General features: G+C 60.0%; 2 protein-coding genes across 2 annotated transcripts in view; both read right to left on the bottom strand.

The window, feature by feature from the left end:
• LOC101911913 (transcription activator BRG1) overlaps positions 1-11,857 on the bottom strand; it is a 20,976-nt gene extending 9,119 nt beyond the window's left edge. The window contains 22 exon segments of the mRNA XM_055793241.1: positions 649-815; positions 986-1,032; positions 1,464-1,550; positions 2,190-2,297; positions 3,465-3,578; positions 4,137-4,379; positions 5,164-5,274; positions 5,607-5,673; positions 5,837-6,000; positions 6,308-6,458; positions 6,679-6,797; positions 7,244-7,301; positions 8,164-8,294; positions 8,982-9,032; positions 9,136-9,303; positions 9,383-9,556; positions 10,225-10,398; positions 10,523-10,582; positions 10,584-10,650; positions 11,090-11,220; positions 11,223-11,351; positions 11,769-11,857. Of these exon segments, the coding sequence (XP_055649216.1) occupies positions 649-815; positions 986-1,032; positions 1,464-1,550; positions 2,190-2,297; positions 3,465-3,578; positions 4,137-4,379; positions 5,164-5,274; positions 5,607-5,673; positions 5,837-6,000; positions 6,308-6,458; positions 6,679-6,797; positions 7,244-7,301; positions 8,164-8,294; positions 8,982-9,032; positions 9,136-9,303; positions 9,383-9,556; positions 10,225-10,398; positions 10,523-10,582; positions 10,584-10,650; positions 11,090-11,220; positions 11,223-11,345 (2,515 nt within the window). The 5' untranslated portion in view covers positions 11,346-11,351; positions 11,769-11,857.
• On the bottom strand, positions 11,733-19,483 carry LOC129783254 (transcription activator BRG1-like). Its single transcript, XM_055793242.1, is given in 9 exon segments — positions 11,733-11,869; positions 13,560-13,599; positions 13,602-13,829; positions 13,831-13,920; positions 13,923-13,963; positions 14,971-15,004; positions 15,006-15,104; positions 15,616-15,777; positions 15,779-19,483. Coding segments are annotated over 9 exon segments (1,068 nt in total). The 5' UTR covers positions 16,016-19,483.

The raw sequence follows: 19,483 nt of genomic DNA, 5'->3' as shown, positions 1-19,483 counted from the left end.
TAAACCGTGCAGCCGAAGGAGCCGCCAGCTCCAAGACACCGGCGGGATGGGAGAACCCAGGGTTAAATCACGGCTTCGGTTTTCCCTCGGGCGCTGAGCTCTTTCCTCAGTGCCAGCGAGGGTTTGATGGCAGCGCCCGCGGCTCCACCGGCATTTTCGCCAGGAGCCGGCGTATTTTATCTCTATTTCCCACCCTAAAAGGGCGCAGGGCCTTCCTTTGATACTCTATTAGAGCAAAGCCCAGAATTTCAACCGATTCATTTACACCGACGGGGTTTTACTGACGCTGGCGGCCGCCAGCATCCGTCGGGATCCGGGATCAAACAGCGGTGGGGCTGAATTTAGAAGCGGAACCCATCGGGTGTTTAAAAGCCGAATGCGGCGCTTCCCCCCTTCCAGGCTTGAAGCCGCCTTCCCGCAAGCGGGATTAAGTAAGTAATTATTTACCAGTAAATTATTACTCATTAAAAAACCAGGCGCCGTTTGTTTCCGAGCTCCTTCCCCTGCCCGAGAGGCCGGGGGACGCTGCTGGGGGGGGGGAGGGGGGGCTTACCTCGCCGCTTGGCCCCACGCCAGGGGCTGCTCCTCCGCGCGCACCGCACGCTTAGAGCGGGGCGGCTGCCGCCCCCGCGCGCCGCAGGCACTCACCGTCCAGCCTGAGGTATTTGAATCCACGGTAAGCAAAATAATCTTCCATGATGGTCATGAGGGAGGTCATCTGGCAGAAAAGCAGCACCTTGTGGTTGGTGGCTCGGAGTTTGGGCAGGATTCGGTCCAGCAGCTCAAATTTGCCCGAGGCACGGTACAAATCCAGGCTGGGAGGGGGGGAAAAAGGAAGGGAAATCAGGATTCCAGGGGGGAAAAAACACGGCGTTGTCTCCCTCACGGTGGCATTTTTGCGATTTTAAACGACCGGCGCGTTTACGGTTTCACGGGGAAAATCCACAACCAGCCCCGCGCTGAATTCCAACCCGCCCTGACTTACCCTTGCACGATGCCTCCCGTGAACCCCAAGTGCTCGGAAAAGGATTCCTGCAACCAGAAAGAGAAACGGCGTCAGACACCAGCCTGGCACGCACAAAGAAATCCCAAAGAAAGATCCGGAACTGCCCCCGAGGGAGGACTGGCATGGCGGGGGGGGGGGGCAACCAGGGAAGCCGCCCCGGCGCGGGAACGGAGCGGATTGAAAAGGCTGCCAGGGGGGTGGGCGGCCAAAATCAGCCCCAAGAGACCCCCCAGCCTCGATTTTTAGGTGGCATCGCCCTCCCAGACGGATTTCAAGCCCTTTTTGGGGGCAAAAAGCTCGGCGCGGCAGTGAGGTGGTGGCGGCCAAGCAGCCAGGCGCGGCGCTGAGGCCGGTCGTGCTTGGCCCGTGCCGCAGCCGCGGGACCCTCCGGTGTGTCTCCGTTTAGGAGGGGGACGGAGGGTTTCCCCCCACGTTCCCAGCCCCCCACCCGCGTTACCTCGATGTGCTGGAACATGTAGGGGTGGTTACAGATCTTCCGCAGCTGCATGATCGTGTTCATTAAGGTCTTGGTGCCGCCTTTACCCTGCGCAAACCAGAGGGGAAATTAGAAATTTTTCTCAAAAATGAGAATTTGGGAGTCTGCCGGCTGCTGCGGCTCCCCAGGAATGGTCGGGGAGCGTTTTGGGGGTGGGGGTCAGAGCCCCCAGGCTTCGGCGCTGTGCCGGGAGGGGATGTCCCATGGCAGCCAGGTTTTCCCCGCAGGGCAAGGGGTCAAGTTTGAGGTTTGGAGAGAGACACCCCGCCCCCCCCCCCCCCCCCCCCCCCCAAGTCACCGGACCAGCCGCCCCGGGGGAGGCGAGTGGAAAACAGGGCATTTTTCACCCCCAGCTTTTATTTCAATGCATCTTTTTTAATTGTTTGGCTTCTAATTGCCCTTTGCCTTTCCCAGCGCTCCGACAAGCGAAGCCACCGGCCCCCGTGGGATTATTCCCACCACAATCCTCACTGCCTGCATGAGGGGCTGCACCGGCCCCCACCCCCCAGCGCTTCTCGCTTTGCTTAGAAAAGGGGTTTTTGCTCTGTGGGCACAGCAGTGGGGGGCAGAGCCCCCACCCCCCTTTGGAACCGGTGACCCGTGAGGTCCCTTTTGTCCCAATCCCACCCCGGCGGCGTCCCCCGGCCCCGCCAGCCTCCCGCAGCGCGGACGCTTGTGCAGCCAGACCTTTTTGTCCTTCTCGGAGCCGTCGGTGAGCAGCACGCCCTTGGCCTGCATGTGCCGGTAGAGAACCCGCTGCAGGGCTGACATGTCGCACTTGATCACGTATTCCACCTGCGGGAGCGGCGAGGCGTTAAATTTCCCGAGGGGATGCGAGGGAGCAGCTCCAAACCCACCCCTCCCCCGATGCCGGATCGTTCCAGAGCCGTGGAGCACCTCAAACCCACCCCATTTCCCAATGCTGGATCGTCTGGATCCTTCCGGATCGTCTGGATCCTTCCGGAGCGGCGGAGCAGCTCCAACCCGGCCCCTCCTTCAATGTCGGATCATCTGGATCGTTCCGGAGCCATGGGGCACCTCCAAACCCACCCCTCCTCTGATGCCAAATCATTCCAGAGCTGTGGAGCGGCTCCAAACCCACCCGTCCACCCAATGGCGGATCCTTCCGGAGCCATGGAGCACCTTAAACCCACCCCTCCCCCGATGCTGGATGGTTCCGGAGCCATGGAGCACCTCCAAACCCACCCCTCCCCCGATGTCAGATCATCTGGATCGTTCCAAAGCCATGGAGCACCTCAAACCCACCCCATTTCCCAATGCTCGATTATCTGGATCATTCTGGAGCCATGGAGCACCTTCAAACCCCCCCCCCGCCTCCGATGCTGGATCATTCCAGAGCCATGGAGCACCTCCAAACCCACCCCTCCTCCTGATGCTGGATCCTTCTGGAGCCATGGAGCACCCTCAAACCCCCCCTCCTCCTGATGCCAGATCATCTGGATCATTCTGAAGCCATGGAGCACCTCCAAACGCACCCCATTTCCCAATGCTGGATCATCTGGATCATTCCAGAGCTGTGGAGCACCTCAACCCCCCCCCCTCCTGCAGTGCTGGATGGTTCTGGAGCCATGGAGCACCTCAACCCCCCTCCTCCTCCTGATGCCAGATCATCTGGATCATTCTGGAGCCATGGAGCACCTCAAACCCACCCCTCCTCCGATGCTGGATCATTCTGGAGCCATGGAGCACCCTCAACCCCCCTCCTCCTCCTGATGCCGGATCATCTGGATCATTCTGAAGCCATGGAGCACCTCAACCCCCCTCCTCCTCCTGATGCCAGATCATTCCGGAGCTGTGGAGCACCTCAACCCCCCTCCTCCTCCTGGATCCTTCCGGAACCGCGGCACAAACCCAGCCGTTTCCAGAGCTCGGAGACCCCCCATCCCCGGATAAATCCCCCTCCTCGGGGAGCTCCGCGGGACCATTTCTCCTGGCCGTTACCTTCTCGGGCAGCTGCGCTTCCACCTCCTTCTTCAGCCTGCGCAGCAGGAAGGGGCGCAGCACCTTGTGCAGGCGCCGGATGATGAGGATGGTTTCTTCTTCGTTCAGGTCCACCTGCGTGGCCGGGGAAGGGAACCGTTACGCCGGGGAAGTTCCCGCTCTCCGGCATCCCTCACCGGCGCCGAGATCCCCAGGGCTGCGGCAAAGCGCAGTGGCGCTGCGTGACAGGGAGACCGGGAGCGAGGGCATCTCTGAAAGTGTCATTTCTTGCAATTTGGGGTTTCTGCGGTGATTTTTACGTTGGGGGTTGCCCGCCTTCCCCCCATCGCCTGCTCGGCAGAGCCTCCGCCACTGCGACACCCAGGAGTCACTTCAAATAGCTCCGGTATGGCACCGGCACCACGGTTTGGCAACCGGGCCAGCACGAGCCCAGCCGGTTTCTCCCACCGAGCCTGGGGGACCCGCTCGCCCTTGTTTCCAGCCCTTAATTATCGCTCCACCCTCTCCCAGTAAAACCCATTCCCCCCCCCCCCCCCCCCCAATTACATTTCACAGGTCGGTGCCCTGCACCTCGTGAGCGGAAACCCAAGAGATTCCTGTGAGCGTTTACAACCCCGAGCTCGCAGCCCCCGACCCCCCACCCACGCCACCGCGGCCACCCCCCCGCCGTACCTTTTCGCCCGTCATGGCAAAAGGAGCGTTAAACCACTGCTCGAAGGTGCTGCAGCTCTTGAAAATGGTAGGCAGGAGGAAATTGAGCAGCGCCCAGAGCTCGGGCAGCTTGTTCTGCAGCGGGGTGCCCGTCAGCAGCAGGCGGCGCGGGGCCACGTAGTGCGTGTTGAGGACCTGGGTGAGCTTGCAGTGGTGGTTCTTCATCCGGTGGCCCTCGTCCACGATCATGTACTTCCAGCGGATCTGCGGGAAGGAGGGAAGGCGGTGTGGGCACGGCACGGCGGCGGCTGCATCGCCCAGCTCCGGTGACAGCCTTTGGTGGGATGCCGGAGGCGGCCGGGATCGATCCAAGCCAGCCGGGATGCTGGAAACCCGCCCCAGCCCCTCCTGGGGTGCTGCTCCCGCGGGGGGAGGCAGGCAGAGCGCCGATGCTGAAGAACCAGCGGAGGCTTTGGGGAATTCCAGGATTTCTCAAGATTTTTGGCATCAAACCGCCTTTAAGTTGGGGCACTGCTCCGTCGGATGCCGTGCGGAGGGACGGCACGCCGGCTTCCACGCATCTGCTGGCGCTGGCAGAGCCCCGCCGCCGCGGTAAGCAGCGCTGCGGAACGAATTCCGCGTGGGATCCAGCCCATTAAGCCCAGGGTTTGACTCTGGCGCTTTTGGAACAGCGCGGCTTTTCCAGCCCAGGGGAAACCTCAGTGTTTCCTCTTCACCGCACAGCTGCCGGCCCCGAAAAACCCCTCGGCCAGCTCAGCGAGGGCGGAAGGGAACCGCGACCTCACGGGGGTTGTCATAAAACACCCTCTGTCCTGTGAATTCTTTATTCAAAGTGTGTGTTTGGGGAAATAAATAAATATTTTCTGGATCACAGGATAGGGCAGCCAAAAATAAGAAGTGGCAGGGAACGCCGCAGCAGCAGCTCCTCGCCTCCTGCCGCGCGATGACGAGACTCCCCGGATAAAAAGGGGAGGGCAGGATTTTTTTTCTGAGTCAGAGCGGACGGGGAGGTGCTGGCGGGACTCACCTTGGCCAGGATGTGCTTGTCTTTGATGATATATTCGTAAGTAGTGAGCAAGACGTTGAATTTCCCGCTTCGGAGCTGAGGTACGAACGCCCGTCTTGCTGCCGGAGAGCCCTGGGGGAAAGATTTCCAACAGGGATGTTAAATGGAATAAATTTTTTGGGAGAAAAGAGGTGGCGGGAGGAGTTATTGTCAACGTGGAACGATCGCTCCGGTTACGGAAAGGCAGCGAGAATGTTCGTTAAGGACGGTAGTTGTTTGGGAATGAAAAATAAACACGGATTTTATCCATTTAGCGGCAGGAAGCAGCCCGGCTTCCTTGGGATAACGGAAATATCGTTGGGTTGAGCAGGTGAGGGAAAAGGCAAATGGCAGCCAAGGAATCTCGGGGAAAGAAGGGGCCAGAGGAGCCCGGCAGGCGCGTGCGGGGTAACGCCGGTACTTGCCTTGTACGAGACCTTCACCACGGAAGGAGCCCACTTGTCAAACTCGTACGCCCAATTCGACAGGGTTCTGCGGCCGGGGGAAGGGAAAAAAAAAAAAAAAAAGGGGGAGAAAAATGATAAAACTGACCTTGGTGGAACAGGGAATCGCACAGTGGCGGCGCAGAGGCGGCGGTAGTGCCGGCCACGCGGTTCCTGCGCCGCGCGGGGCCGGGAGGGGCCGCGGCACTTACGAGAGAGGTACTATAATGAGGAAGGGGCCATTGATCCGCTTGTGCTCCATGAGGTATGTGATTAACGCGATGGTCTGGATGGTTTTGCCCAGCCCCATCTCGTCGGCCAGGATGCCGTTCAGGTTGTTGTTGTACAAGGACACCAGCCACTCCAAACCTTTGATCTGCCGTGCCGGGGAAAAAAAAAAAAAAGAGGGATGGAATAAATCCGGCTGCGGATGGCGGCGGCGCGTATCCGTCAGGCTAACGGCCTGCCCACCCCACCCCTCCTCTTATGCATTATGTAGATGAGCTCCCTATACACTATTAACGACCTCAGTTTAATTATTTAAAGCCAGTTGCAGGGGTTAATTATTCCTCTCAGGGCTCATTATCCCACACCAGCCCCCAGCTCCCGTTTCTGCCTACTGGGAGCGTTTCGGCGCAGCCCAAATCCCAGTGCCACTGGCCAAAACCCCGCCAGCCCCTCACCTGGTACTGCTTGAGGACCCCGTTGACCATCAGCGTGGACTGCTTGTCCACCCGCTCGGTGACGGCGTGGGCCACGGCGTAGTACGACTGCAGGCCCCTCGCCAGCGCTTGGGACACGCCGTATTCATCATCCACGTCTTGCTTCGCGTTCCTGCAGCGGGGAGGGGGAAAAAAAGGGGAAAACGGAGCTAAGAAAGAAGATCCCACTGGAGGAAACTCCCGGGGAACCCTGCCAGCCCCGGGGGGGGGGCAGTTTTTCCCCCATGAGGTGCTAAATCAGGTCATGTTTTGGCACAAGCGCTCTTAAAAACGGGGAGCGGAGTGAACGCTGCCCGGCGCGTCCCGGGAACGGGGTCAGAGGCAGGACTCACTCGATAATGTGCCTGGCGTCCACTTCAGAGACGTCGTCGCTGTCTGGATCCGGGATTTTTTTTTTCTCCTCCACAGGCAGGGCAGGCTGAGCCGGTGCCGGCTGCTCCTCCTCCTCCTCCTGCCGGGAGACACAAAGCCTGAGCACACAGCCGCTCGCTCACCTTGCTACCACGGGAACGGCACAAAACCGGCTCAGCCGTGCTCGACGGGCTCCGAAACCCCCGCGGGAAGCGCCCGCCGCCCCAGGAGCTGCCGCCCCAGGCTCTGACAAAAGACAGAGGCTACCAGAAGCACGGCTGCCGGAAAAAAAAATTACAGGAGAAATATTTGGGAATTAAAACCCAGGCAGCTAACGAGCGCAGCTCGCCCGCTGCCTCGCTGCCCATTGCTTTCTTTACGTGGGTTTTATTCTAGAGACGTTTATTTGAGATGACACGGATCCGTGCAGGAAAAAGGCATCACGGAGACGGGTGTAGCGCGGTGCGTAGGGCGCTCTCCCATCCTCACCAAAAATAAATATTTAAGAAGCCAAAGCGCAGGGAAGCCGGTGGTGTCCCGCCTTACCTCCTCCTCCTCCTCCGACCCGCTCTCCTCACTGTCTGATCGAGGAGCGACTTCGTATCTAATTGAACACAAATATTAACATTTAATCGCAAATCTGCTGCCAGCAGCATGAGATCAGCATGGTTCCAGAAACCCTTTGCTTTAAAACTCTGGGGTTTTAATCAGTATTTTTTTTTTTTTTTTTTTTTAAATAAAATGCTTATTTGTTGAATTTTCCCCTCGCTTAGCTCTAAGCTTTCATGCTCGCTCTCTACAAGAGCCCACGCCTGCCCGTTTTGGGAGGCGGATGAAATCCCTCCCTCCTGATCCACAGCCCCCTGCTTCCAGCTCCCCGAAGTCTGGGCTCAGGATGGGGCTCCGGACCCAGGATGGGGCTCTGGGCTCCGGACCCAGGATGGGGCTCTGGGCTCCGGACCCAGGATGGGGCTCCGGGCTCCGGACCCAGGATGGGGCTCCGGGCTCCGGACCCAGGATGGGGCTCCGGACCCAGGATGGGGCTCGGGGCTCCGGACCCAGGATGGGGCTCGGGGCTCCGGACCCAGGATGGGGCTCCGGGCTCCGGACCCAGGATGGGGCTCCGGGCTCCGGACCCAGGATGGGGCTCCGGGCTCCGGACCCAGGATGGGGCTCCGGGCTCCGGACCCAGGATGGGGCTCCGGGCTCCGGACCCAGGATGGGGCTCCGGACCCAGGATGGGGCTCCGGGCTCCGGACCCAGGATTTGGCTCCGGGCTCCGGACCCAGGATGGGGCTCCGGACCCAGGATTTGGCTCCGGATCCAGGATGGGGCTCCGGACCCAGGATGGGGCTCCGGATCCAGGATGGGGCTCTGGGCTCCAGGCTCTGGATCGGGCTCCGGATCGAGTGCTTCCCCACCAGCGCCCCAACCACTGACCCCAGCCCTGGTGTGCCGCGACGTACCCAGGGTTCATCTCCAGCCAGGCCTCCAGCTGCCCGGCCTTGGGGGCATCTGTGCCGGTCAGGATCTTGCCGCTCTCCACGTGGATCACTTTGACAGGGAGATCGCTCATTTGGCTGGTCTCATCCAGCGGCTGGGGGATCAAAGTCAGGCTGCGGGTCAGTATTTTTGAATTTTTTCCCTCAAAGCAGCTCATGTTTACAGCCACATCGACCGAAGCCGCTGCCGGAGCAGCGCGGCCACCGCTGGGAGGAATGAAGCAGCCGACGGTGTGAAATGCCACATCACCAGGGGACGGGCAAAGCCCGAAAGCTGGCGGGATTTAACATTTAGCTTTGAAAAAGCATCAACCTAGGCGTTAAGGATCTCAGGAAGGCGCGTCCGGAGGGCAAATTTCATGCACAGCGGAACAATTAATGTGGAATAGCACCCTCCCACTCACGAGGGGCTTTCTGCTGAGTAGGCCAAGTTCAAGGCACAGGGGCGATCCCAGCGCATCACTGGGAATAACGGATCCCTCGGGTTGGGATCGGTGTTGCCCACGTGCAACGCGAGCCCTGGGGCGTCCCAAATCCCAAACCACCCCCCACAGTGGGTCTAGAGCCCATCAGGAAGCGGTTAGCGGCGAGGATGGGCGGAGAGATGCCTCCCGCTCCAACCTGGTGGAATTTCTATTTTGGGAAGTCTCAATTTAGCCGCCCGCCGGCTCAGAGCTGATCCGCGGCGGCCGTGCAGCGGGGCGGGTGGTACGGGGCGCTCGCAGCATGCGGCTGACGCTGTGCCTACCCTACTTGGCACGAAATCAGATTATGGGGCTTACTTCGCCATCTGGTCCGATCGCTGGCGTCTGCCCTTCCACGTTCTCTGCCTTCTGCAAGAGGAGGAAGGTGGTCGTCAGCGAGCCAGCGCCGAAGGCCACGCCGCGCCACCACGGCGCTGCTCCAGCTCCCTGCGGAGCTTTGCTTCCCACTCACCTTCTTTTTCTTCTTCTTCTTCTTCTCCTTGGCCACCTGCGCAGCCTTGTGCTGCCGCACCAGCTCCGTCAGGTTGGCTACGTACTCGTCCGTCTGCTGCAGCAGGTAGGCCAAGCGCTTGTCCTTCTTCTGATCGATGAGCTTGCGGTACCCCTCCTCATCCTCAGCCTGGGGAAGGGCGCACCGTTAGCGCCCTGCGCAGCCCGGAGCCCCGCACGCGCCCGCGGCTCCCCGCACCGCTGCTCACCATCAGACGGCGCATCCGCTCCTTCTCAATCCTCTCGTTTTCCTTCTTCTGCTCGCGCTCCGTGTTGGCGTGGTAGGTAGCCACCGCCTTGGTCAGCTTTTGGATCTTGCCCGTGACGGAGCGGTGGTACTCCTTGAAATCCTTAGCGTGCTGGAGGATGCTGTTGAGGTATTCCTGGGGGGAAAGGCACGGCCAAGGGGCAGCGTCAGGACTCGTGCTCGTAGGCGCTCTCCTAAACTATTTCACCTAACGCCGTGAGCTAAAGCAGATTGATTTCCCCTATATTACACACTATAATGTCGTATTATTGTATCGGTAATAAAATATCGCAGCTGGAAGGGCCCACTATCACATCATATTATTATATCTATAATAAAATATCGCAGCTGGAAGGACACATAGTATCATATTATTATATCTATAATAAAATATCGCAGCTGGAAGGACACATAGTATCATATTATTGTATCTATAATAAAATATCGCCGTTGGAAGGGCCCACTATCGCATCATATTATTATATCTATAATAAAATATCGCCGTTGGAAGGGCCCATTACCGCATCATATTACTGTATCTATAACAAAATATCGCAGCTAGATGGACACTTTATAGTATTATATTATTCCATCTATAATAAAATATCGCCATTGGAAAGACGCATTATAGCATCATATTATTGTATCTATAATAAAATATCGCGGTTGGAAGGGACCTACAACCATCATTAGCCCAAACCACCATCACCCAGACCCTAAAACCCAGGGAATTCCCTGGAAATGCCCAGCCCCGCTCCTCCCGGCGCGCCCCTCGGCGGGCACTTTCGGCGCGTCCCCGCTGACCTGGTGCTTCTGCCTGCGTTTGCGTTCCTGCTCGATCTTCTGCTGCTTCTCCAGCTTCTCGGTGATGCGAGCCTCGCGCAGCGACTGCCGCTTGCTGCGCTTGTACGCCTTGGCGTTGAGGGCCGTCTCCAAGGCCGTGTCCCGCCGCATGCACACCACCACTTCCTGACGCAGCTTTTGGAGAGATTCCCGTTAGGAAAAGGGGAATTGATTCCGCGGTGGCGCGAGGTGGGTGCCGGCTGCGGCTCCCGCGCCCGGCCGGGTAAGAAGCTGCGTTTTCCGTGGTGCGTTTCCTTACCTGGCGCTGGAAATTAAGCAGCCGCAGTGCTTTAAGTTCAATGGTAGCTTTGGTTCTCAGGGTCGCCGGCCAGGGAGCCGGGAAGGTTTTCCAGCTCTTGGATCCTGTGAGCGATGCGAGCTTGCAGCCTGCGGAGGAAGGAGATGGGATTTCAGGGAAGGGGACCGGCACCATGAATCCGCTTTCCCCCCTCTCCCCGGACCCGAGGCGATGGGGTACGGCCCTGCTCTGTCACCTCAGAGGCTCTCGGCACCCAGTTTTAATTATTTTAATTAACTGGCGCAGCAGAGGTGCTCCCCTGCGGCAGGCAGGCACACCGCGGTCATAAACTGCCGCGGCGACAATCCTGGGAAACAGGAGGGACGCGATGGCGGGGGGCGGCTCGAGAAGCCCCAAGGAAAACGCATGCCCACCCTGCTCTCCGCGTGCCACTTGTTAATAAACGAGCCGGGGAATCGTTAATAAACGAGCCGGGGAATCGTTAATAAACGAGCCGGGGAATCGTTAGGGCACGGCTCAGGGGGATAAACGCCCCGAGCGAGGAGCGAGCCACCGTGGCGCCCCTACCTGTACTCCCTCTCCTGCAGGATTTCCACCGGATCGAGCCCTCTGGGTTTCTGGATGGGCGTGATCCGGTTCTGCTTCTGGTGGAGCTGCACCATGGGGGCCGGCTGGGCCGGCTGCCCCGGGGACTGCGTCTCTGCGGCGGCATAACGGGCGACGCCGCCGGTGGCACCGCCGGCGGGGCTGGCGAGGGCCGGCCGGTGGGCTGGGGAGGAATCAGTTTCTGAGGTGTGCTAGTGGGGGCTGCAGCATTCGCCATGGGTCCCTGTGGAAAAAGAAAATGGTCAGGAAAACAGACGGGAACAAAAAAAAAAACAAACCCAAGTTCTCTCCCTGTGGTCGGGGTATGGCGAAGCCTGGCTCTGGCATGGCTCAGCCGCGTCCCCCTCACCGAAATCGCCGCCTCTCTCTCCATAAATTTCACAGCAAATAAACCCAGCGCTTCCGTCTTTCCCAGACAAACCAACAAAGCTCCGAGCGGGGCGGAAGAACGCGCGGATTAACCCCGCTCCTCCAGGAGCTCGGTCACCCATTTACAGGATTTTACCCCGGAATCTCCCAGTTCCTTCCACCGCAGAGGCGGTGGGCTGTCCGCCCCCCCTCCCACCCCAGCACATCGCTTCATTAATGCCGGCCCTTAACGAGCTCACGGGCACGTGTCGGGGGTTAAGGTGGTTCTCACCTTCCGGCCAGGGCTTGGGGGGGCCGCCGGGGGGCTGCCCGGGCATTCCTGGGGGAACTCCTGAGGGGCCGGGAGGGGGGCATGTTGGGCCCTCCCTATACCTGCAGAAGAATAAGGGGAAAAACGGGGAAAAAACAAAAGAGAAAAGAAGAAAACCAACACATTAAGACGTTGATCTTTGTACACATCTACCAGCAGCAAAGTTTATCCCCCCGGGTTAGACATCTTTTTGCGGGCACTGAACCCCCCCCGGCGTGCCCCCAGTGGGATGAATCAGCCCTTCCCAGTGGGATGAATCGGGACCCCAAAGGTGCATCCCCCCTGGGTGCACCCCGAAGCGCCCGGAGGAATCTCCCTGCCTCGCTCCAACAGCAGCTGGGTGGGATGAAGCTCCGGCCCCAGCTGCCGGCACGGTAACGGCCGGCAGTCAGGCGGGCTGCGAGGGCTGGCAACGGAAAAACCAAATGGGGGAACACTGGGGGGACACCAGGGGGGACACTGGGGGTCAAACCGTGCCAGAGTGGGGTAAAATGAAGCTGATCTGAGGGCTGGAGCGTGTCTCCCATGAGGCCAGGCTGAGGGATTTGGGGCTGGGTCAGCCTGGAGAAGGCTCTGGGGAGACCTTATAGCACCTTATATACTTAAATATTAATTAAGGATGTAATTATGTCCCCCCTGTGTAAATACAGACTTCAAGGGGGCTCTGAGAAAAGCGGGGAGAAGCTTTTTAGCAGGGCCTGCAGCGACAGGCCAAGGGGGAATGGTTTTAAGCTAAAAAAGGGGGGAATTTAGGTGAGATATCGGGAAGGAAATTATTCTCTGTGCCGGCTGCCTGGCGCAGCTGCGGACGCCCCATCCCCGGCAGCGTTCAAGGTCAAGTCGGGCTCTGAGCACCCCGGTGTGGTGGCAGGGGTTGGACCGAGACGATCCCTAAGGGTCCCCATCCCAACCCACCCCACGGCTCCCCAACCCCCAAGGTCCCACCCCAGGGCTCCCCATCCCCCAAGGTCCCATCCTGCCCCATCTCATGGCTCCCCATCCCCCAAGGTCCCACCTCATGGCTCCCCATCCCCCAAGGTCCCACCTCATGGGCTCCCCATCCCCCAAGGTCCCACCTCATGGCTCCCCATCCCCCAAGGTCCCACCTCATGGCTCCCCATCCCCCAAGGTCCCACCCCAGGGCTCCCCATCCCCCAAGGTCCCACCCCAGGGCTCCCCATCCCCCAAGGTCCCACCCCAGGGCTCCCCATCCCCCCAAGGTCCCCACCCCAGGGCTCCCCATCCCCCAAGGTCCCACCCCAGGGCTCCCCATCCCCCAAGGTCCCACCCCAGGGCTCCCCCATCCCCCCAAGGTCCCACCCCAGGGCTCCCCAACCCCCAAGGTCCCACCCCACGGCTCCCCAACCCCAAGGTCCCACCCCACGGCTCCCCAACCCCCAAGGTCCCACCCCACGGCTCCCCATCCCCCAAGGTCCCACCCCAGGGCTCCCCAACCCCCAAGGTCCCACCCCACGGCTCCCCAACCCCCAAGGTCCCACCCCAGGGCTCCCCAACCCCCAAGGTCCCACCCCACGGCTCCCCATCCCCCAAGGTCCCACCCCAGGGCTCCCCAACCCCCAAGGTCCCACCCCACGGCTCCCCAACCCCCAAGGTCCCACCCCAGGGCTCCCCAACCCCCAAGGTCCCACCCCAGGGCTCCCCATCCCCCAGGGTCCCCACCCCACAGCTCCCCAACCCCCAAGGTCCCACCCCACAGCTCCCCCGGACCCCTGGGGCAGCGGAGGGTCTCACCGTGAGGTCTGTTGTAGTTGGGAGGTGTAGGTCCGGGGTCCAGGCCCCTTGCACTGCTCCTTGCACTGCTCCCGTCCCGGACACGGAGGGCGGAGGTAGCGTCGGCATTTGCTGCTGCATTCCGGGCATGGGGCGCTTGCCCTGCACCGCCATCTGAAGGTGCTCGGGGAGCGGCTGCCCCCGCGCCAGCATCTTGTAGGCCATGATCTGCGCGCGCAGCTGGTGCAGCTGGTTCTGGTTAAACGGCGTCGGGCCCCGGTTCTGCTGCCCCCAGCGCTTGGGGGTCGCTGCCATCCAAGGGGACGCCGCCGGGGCCCGAGGACATCTGAGGGCCGGAGGATGGCCCGTTGGCCCGGTACCGAGGCTCGAGGCGTGCTCGGAGCCGCCGAGCGGGGAGGGGTAACCTGAGGGAGGGAGCTCATCAGGTGGGAGCGGGGCAGGAGCGGCGCTCCAGGCAGAAGGAAAATGATAGAAAACGGCAGAAAACGTCTCCTCCCCGGTGGAGCCTGCGCCCGCTGCAAACCTGGAAAACCCTGGAGTGCTACATCCTTCCCAAAATCAAGGGGTGAAAGAACAGCCCCTGGGGGGAGGGGCACTGGATTCCCCAAATTGAGGATTTAAAACAAGCACAGCCCCTGGGAGCCAGTGGATTCCCAAAATCCAGGGGTTAAAGCAAGCACAGCCCCTGGGGGCCAATGGATTCCCAAATCCAGGGGTTAAAGCAAGCACAGCCCCTGGGGGCCAGTGGATTCCCCAAAATTGAGGATTTAAAACAAGCACAATCCCTGGGGGCCCAGTGGATTCCGAAAACCCAGGGGTTAAAGCAAGCACAGCCCCTGGGGGCCAGTGGATTCCCCAGATTGAGGCTTTAAAACCAGTACAGCCCCTGGGGGCCAATGGATTCCCAAAATTCCAGGGTTAAAGCAAGCACAGCCCTGGGGGCCGGTGGCTTCCCCAGATTGAGGATTTAAAACAAATACAGCCCCTGGGGGCCAGTAAATTCCCCAAATCCAGGGGTTAAAGCAAGTCCCTGGGGGCCAGTGGATTCCCCAAAATCCGGGGCTTAAAGCAAGCACAGCCCTGGGGGCTGGTGGTTTCCTCAAATTGAGGATTTAAAACAAATACAGCCCCTGGGGGCCAGTGGCTTCTCAAAGCTGAGGATTTAAAACAAGCACAGCCGCTGGCGGCCAGTGGATTCCCAAAAACCCGGGGTTAAAGCACAATCCCTGGGGGCCAGCGGGCTGCGCGCCCACACGGATCCTGATCTCGGCACAGATCCCAGAACACGGGAGGGATGGTCCTTCTCACAGCCTGGCCTTTTCCCGCGATTCCCTGCTTGTTTTCCCGGACTACCGGGAGCCCCAGCCCGATCCCCGGGATAACAGGACGGATTTTCCTTCGGGAAACCCACCTTGAGAGTGCTGATCCATGGGGCTCGGAGGAGGGACCCATTCCTGCGTGCCCGCCGGGCCGCATCCCCATCCCTTTCATCTGGCCGTAGCGCGGATCGTCGGTTATTCCCTTCTCATGCATGGAGTCCATGGGCTGCAGGAGAACAGCGAATTTCCCAAAAAATCACACACCGAACACCAGCCGCGCTCCAGCGGCTCGAAACCAACCGGCAGGGAGGGGGAATAAGCGCGAAGGGATGTTAAAAGACACTTGAAATGGGAGAAACGCTTTTCTCCTTTGGCTTTTTCCCCAAAAAACCCCTGGGTGTTTCAGCTGATGATGCTGAAGCCAGGTGGAAAAAAACTACGGGTTGAAAAAATGGAGGAAAAAACGGAGGAAAAAGAGGGGGTTGGAAATAAAATTAAAAAATAAAAAACACCGAAATGGTGCGATGGAAGAAACGGAGAGGGAGGAGAGAGGGTTGTTTTCCCTGAGCTCCATATTCCCAACGGGAAAAGCCTTTACGAGACGTTTCACCCTCTGTGTTTAGGAACTGACATCCCCCCCCCCCCCAAGGGAAATGCGATGCGTGAACAGCCAAAAAAATAAAGAAATGGGAAAATTAACCCGCTCAAAGCACCTTTCCCGGTGGGAGCCCCCTCACCTTGTGCATCTGATGCATGTTGTCCTGAGCGTAGCCCCCCGGCCCCTGGGGTGGCAGCGGGTGCCCGGCGGGGGGTGGCCCGGGGCTGGGTCCCATCATACTGTGTGCGGAGCCGGGGGAGGGGCCGGGAGAGGGGCCCAGCATGGCCCCCGGGGATGGCCCCTGGTCCTGGCGATGGCCCCGGCCGTGGCGTCCCCCCCATCGGAGGATCCGGAGTCGACATCTTCGCAGCGGGCAGCGGGTCCTGGCACCGGAAGGCTCGTCTCAGCTGGAGCTGCCGCAGCTCCTGGAAAAGCCCCCCGAACCGGGTGCAGAAAAGGGAATTAGGGTTAGGCACGGCACCGGCGTGAAGCCCTGGCTCACCAGCACGGCGGCAAGCCTGGCCTCCCGCACGCCGCATCGCCGGGAACAGCGAACCCCGCTGCCAAATCCATCCAGAGCGCTGGATACTCCTGGGAGCGCTGGATATTCCCGGGATTCCCCGCAGCACACATGGAACGCGCTCCTCCGTTTGTCTTTCCAGCCGAAGCGGCTTACGCCGGGTCTGGCAGCGGTTTGTTTATTTTTGGCACCAACGTGGGAATCGATTTCAAGTCGCCCCGCGCTCACTCCTGGCAAACGCGACGCCGGAGATGCCAGAGAAGCCAAAAGATCCTGTTGGGAGTGGGCAGGGAAGCGGCGAAATCCGGCACCAGAACAGACCAGCAGCTCGTTCACGTTGAACGGGCGATTTCTGCAGAAAAGCGTCGATTTGCGTGGAACAAGCGTCGATTTCTGCGGAAAAGCATGGCATTAGCGTGGACAAGCGTCGATTTCTGCAGAAAAGCATGGATTTCTGTGGAAAAGCATGGATCTGCGTGGGAAAATCATTGCTCCTCCCCAAGAAATTGAAATCCCTGGTGAATTCAGACGCAGCGCACAGAATGGCTGCTCAAATCCGACGCCCATCCCGGTCTGGGGGCTGGAAGCGGGTCGGTGGTTACAGCCCAGAGGCCGGGGCACAGGGGGGGCTGAATCCACCCTCCAGTGCCAAAATGGGATCAATTCCACCCAAAGTGTTGCTCCCACTGCGGGGAATCGCACTTCTGCAACCGCGAGCGCAATCCGGAGCGAAGGAATTAAAAATAAACTCAGAATGGAACGCAGCCGCGGGGTGACGTCACTGGAAAGGGGAAGCTCATTAAATCTGAGGTCTGACGAAGGCATCATGGGGGGATTCTGCCGGGGCGCGGGTCTCGTTGCGATGATAATTACGAGCAGGTCACGGCTGAGCTGAGGCGTGTCTGGCTGGTCCCACTCCTGCCCCACATCCCCACGGATGATCTGGAGGCGAGTTACCACCCCAGTTTGCTGCTGGTGTTAAACTGGGAGGTGCTGGCGACTCTCTGAGGGACATCGACGGCGTGGAGATTAATGAGAGCCGACGCCGTACTCTGCTCACGGCACAAAGTAACACCGGGCAGAGGGAAAAACAGGGAGAGGAGCTGCGTCTGGGCGATGCCTCCGTCATATTAATTAAGAGCAGCCCCCCAAACTGCAGCAACAGAAATTATTTTGACTTCAAAATATGCGGAAAAGCAGAAGCGTGGCGAGGTTTAAGACCACAGATGGTTGTGGTGAACGTGGCACCTGGTTAACGCCGGGCTGTCGGCTCCAACCGCGCAGAGCAACCTGCGGCATCACCCCCATCCCGCTCCAACACGCTTCTGAGGGACATTGAACCCCCGTCCGCTGCCCGAGCTGGCTGGGAAGATCCATTTGCTGGTGACAGAAATTCGATTTGATGTAAAATAAGGACACGGCGTTCCCACTGGCGGCTTCCAGAGCAGCGAGGCGGGGAGAAACGCGTGTGTGCCGCCAGCGTGGGGCAGGTGGGCACCCACCACCACCTGGGAAAGCAAATCCACGCCTGGGCTTCACGCTCCGGCACACAGCGCAGCTGCAAGAGCCAAGAGGAACCGTCACCGGGGGCCGCAAATGCGGCAGCGTGGGCAAGAGGATGATGCGGGGCCAAAGCACGGCTGGCGGCACTCCAGCGCCTGCCGGACAAACGGAGCCATGAGCCAACCTGGAGATAAATCTGCAAAAGTCCTGGGCTTGGCAGGGAGAAGTTCACCAGGCTGGTGCTCGCCGTCTACGCTTGGAAGGTGCCGGAAGGGTGGATGCTCCTTTTTTAATGCCAGGGAATATTACGGCTCCTGCGACGCTCACCTGCAGCGTTTCCTCCTCCGCTTCATCTTCTGGCAAACACCATGGCACAGAGGACATTCCTCAGGAATCAAACCGATTTCGAGGCGACCGCAGACACCCCGCGCGGCTGGGAAGCATCCAGAACAATTAACGCTTTCTTCTTGCGCTCGGGACGAAGCCTAATGAGCGCGGGGCAGGCGCCGCCATGCTGCTGACCCCCCCCTTCCCACCACCTCTGCCAGCCAGGGCCGGGCACTGCTTCATCCCCCATTTGTTCTGGCAATTTTTGTGGTCGCGGGTGTTTATTTTTCATTTTCCTCCCACGCTGTTGGTAAACACGGCGGAGCCAAGCGCTTCCCACAAACACGGCGGCAGAGGGAACCATCCTGCCAGAGACGGCGGATTCATGCTTCTCCTGCAGCCCGGGAAAGCAGGCGCTTGTCTTCTCACACCAAAAAGGTGCAAAGCAGCCGCTAAAAAAAAAGCCATGCAGGTCTAGAAGCTTCTTTTCCACCTCGTCTTCAATCCATCCGGCTCCGCAGCGGCACCAAACCACAGATTTAATCATCTTCAGGATCCCCGGGCTGCAAGAAGGGGCAGGCAGCCTCCCGACTCCACGCTCGTTTCCTGCTGGAAAACCCCGAGTCGAGCAAAACGCCGGCGATTCCCAGGACGTGGAGCAGCCACAGGGGAGGAAACTTCCCAAAATACCCACACGGGGTGTCCCACGCTGGGGAGGGAGGTGGGAAATGGCCGTGGAGGCGAGCAGGCGCGCAGCCCGCCTAGTGAAACGCCTTTCGGGTGGTGAGGAGCCCCCCGCTCCAGGGATGCCTTTTTGGGGCGCTCCGGCTCGCCCAGCAGCGTTCCGAGGCAGCAGGCGCATCGCTTGTTTTCAAGCGACAACACTATGGCTCTTCATGCTTTCCATTTCCCAGTTTAAAAGAAAAAATATTCAATACTCACATCACTCCCAGGTTTTTCGCTGCCCGGCGGAGGGGAACAGTGACGAGACCTCGAGTCGCGGCCGCGCTGAGGGCTCCCCCGCGCTCTCGGGAGGCCAAGGAACAGAACCGCGACCGGTGACCGTTTTCCCTCGTTTTCACTGCCCTGAGCGCATCGCCACGCCAGGCACGGGGGAAATTCGGCATTCAGAGGCTCCCGCCTGCAGGCGGAGGGGCCAGCCCCCCACGGCACAAGGGCGGGGTTTATCCCCCCTGTGAGGCCTTTCCCAGCCCACGGGAATCTCTCTCCTTCAACCCACCCCCCCCTGGAAACAACGGCTGCAGGAGCCGCTTGCCTCAGTCCCTCGCTTCCTCGTTAGCTAACGAAGCACTAGAAGGAGCGGAGGGACGGTGCCCGCCTACCGGGAGGCAACTCAGCCCCGTGCGAGCGAGAGCTGCGCCCCGGCGCTGGCTCTTCTGGGAGAAACCCAAAATAAACGGCGTACTTCGAGAAACATTAGGAAGCATGAAGTACTTTCCCACTAAAAAACCAAGCTCTGCTCTTCGCCAGCACCACCGGAGACCCAGGCCAGGGCCAGCGCCACCATCACCTCTCCCCCACATCGATTTGATTCTTATTTTTATAAATATAAACCCACCCGACCCCCCTACTGCCGCCCACCGGGCACCTCTCCACCCAGCACCAGCTGCTTCCGCACGAGGAGACCCCAAATCCA

This window comes from Falco peregrinus (assembly GCF_023634155.1).
Source record: "Falco peregrinus isolate bFalPer1 chromosome 12 unlocalized genomic scaffold, bFalPer1.pri SUPER_12_unloc_9, whole genome shotgun sequence".
In the NCBI taxonomy this organism is placed as follows: Eukaryota; Metazoa; Chordata; class Aves; order Falconiformes; family Falconidae; genus Falco; species Falco peregrinus.
This window is presented reverse-complemented; position numbering and strand designations above follow the sequence as displayed.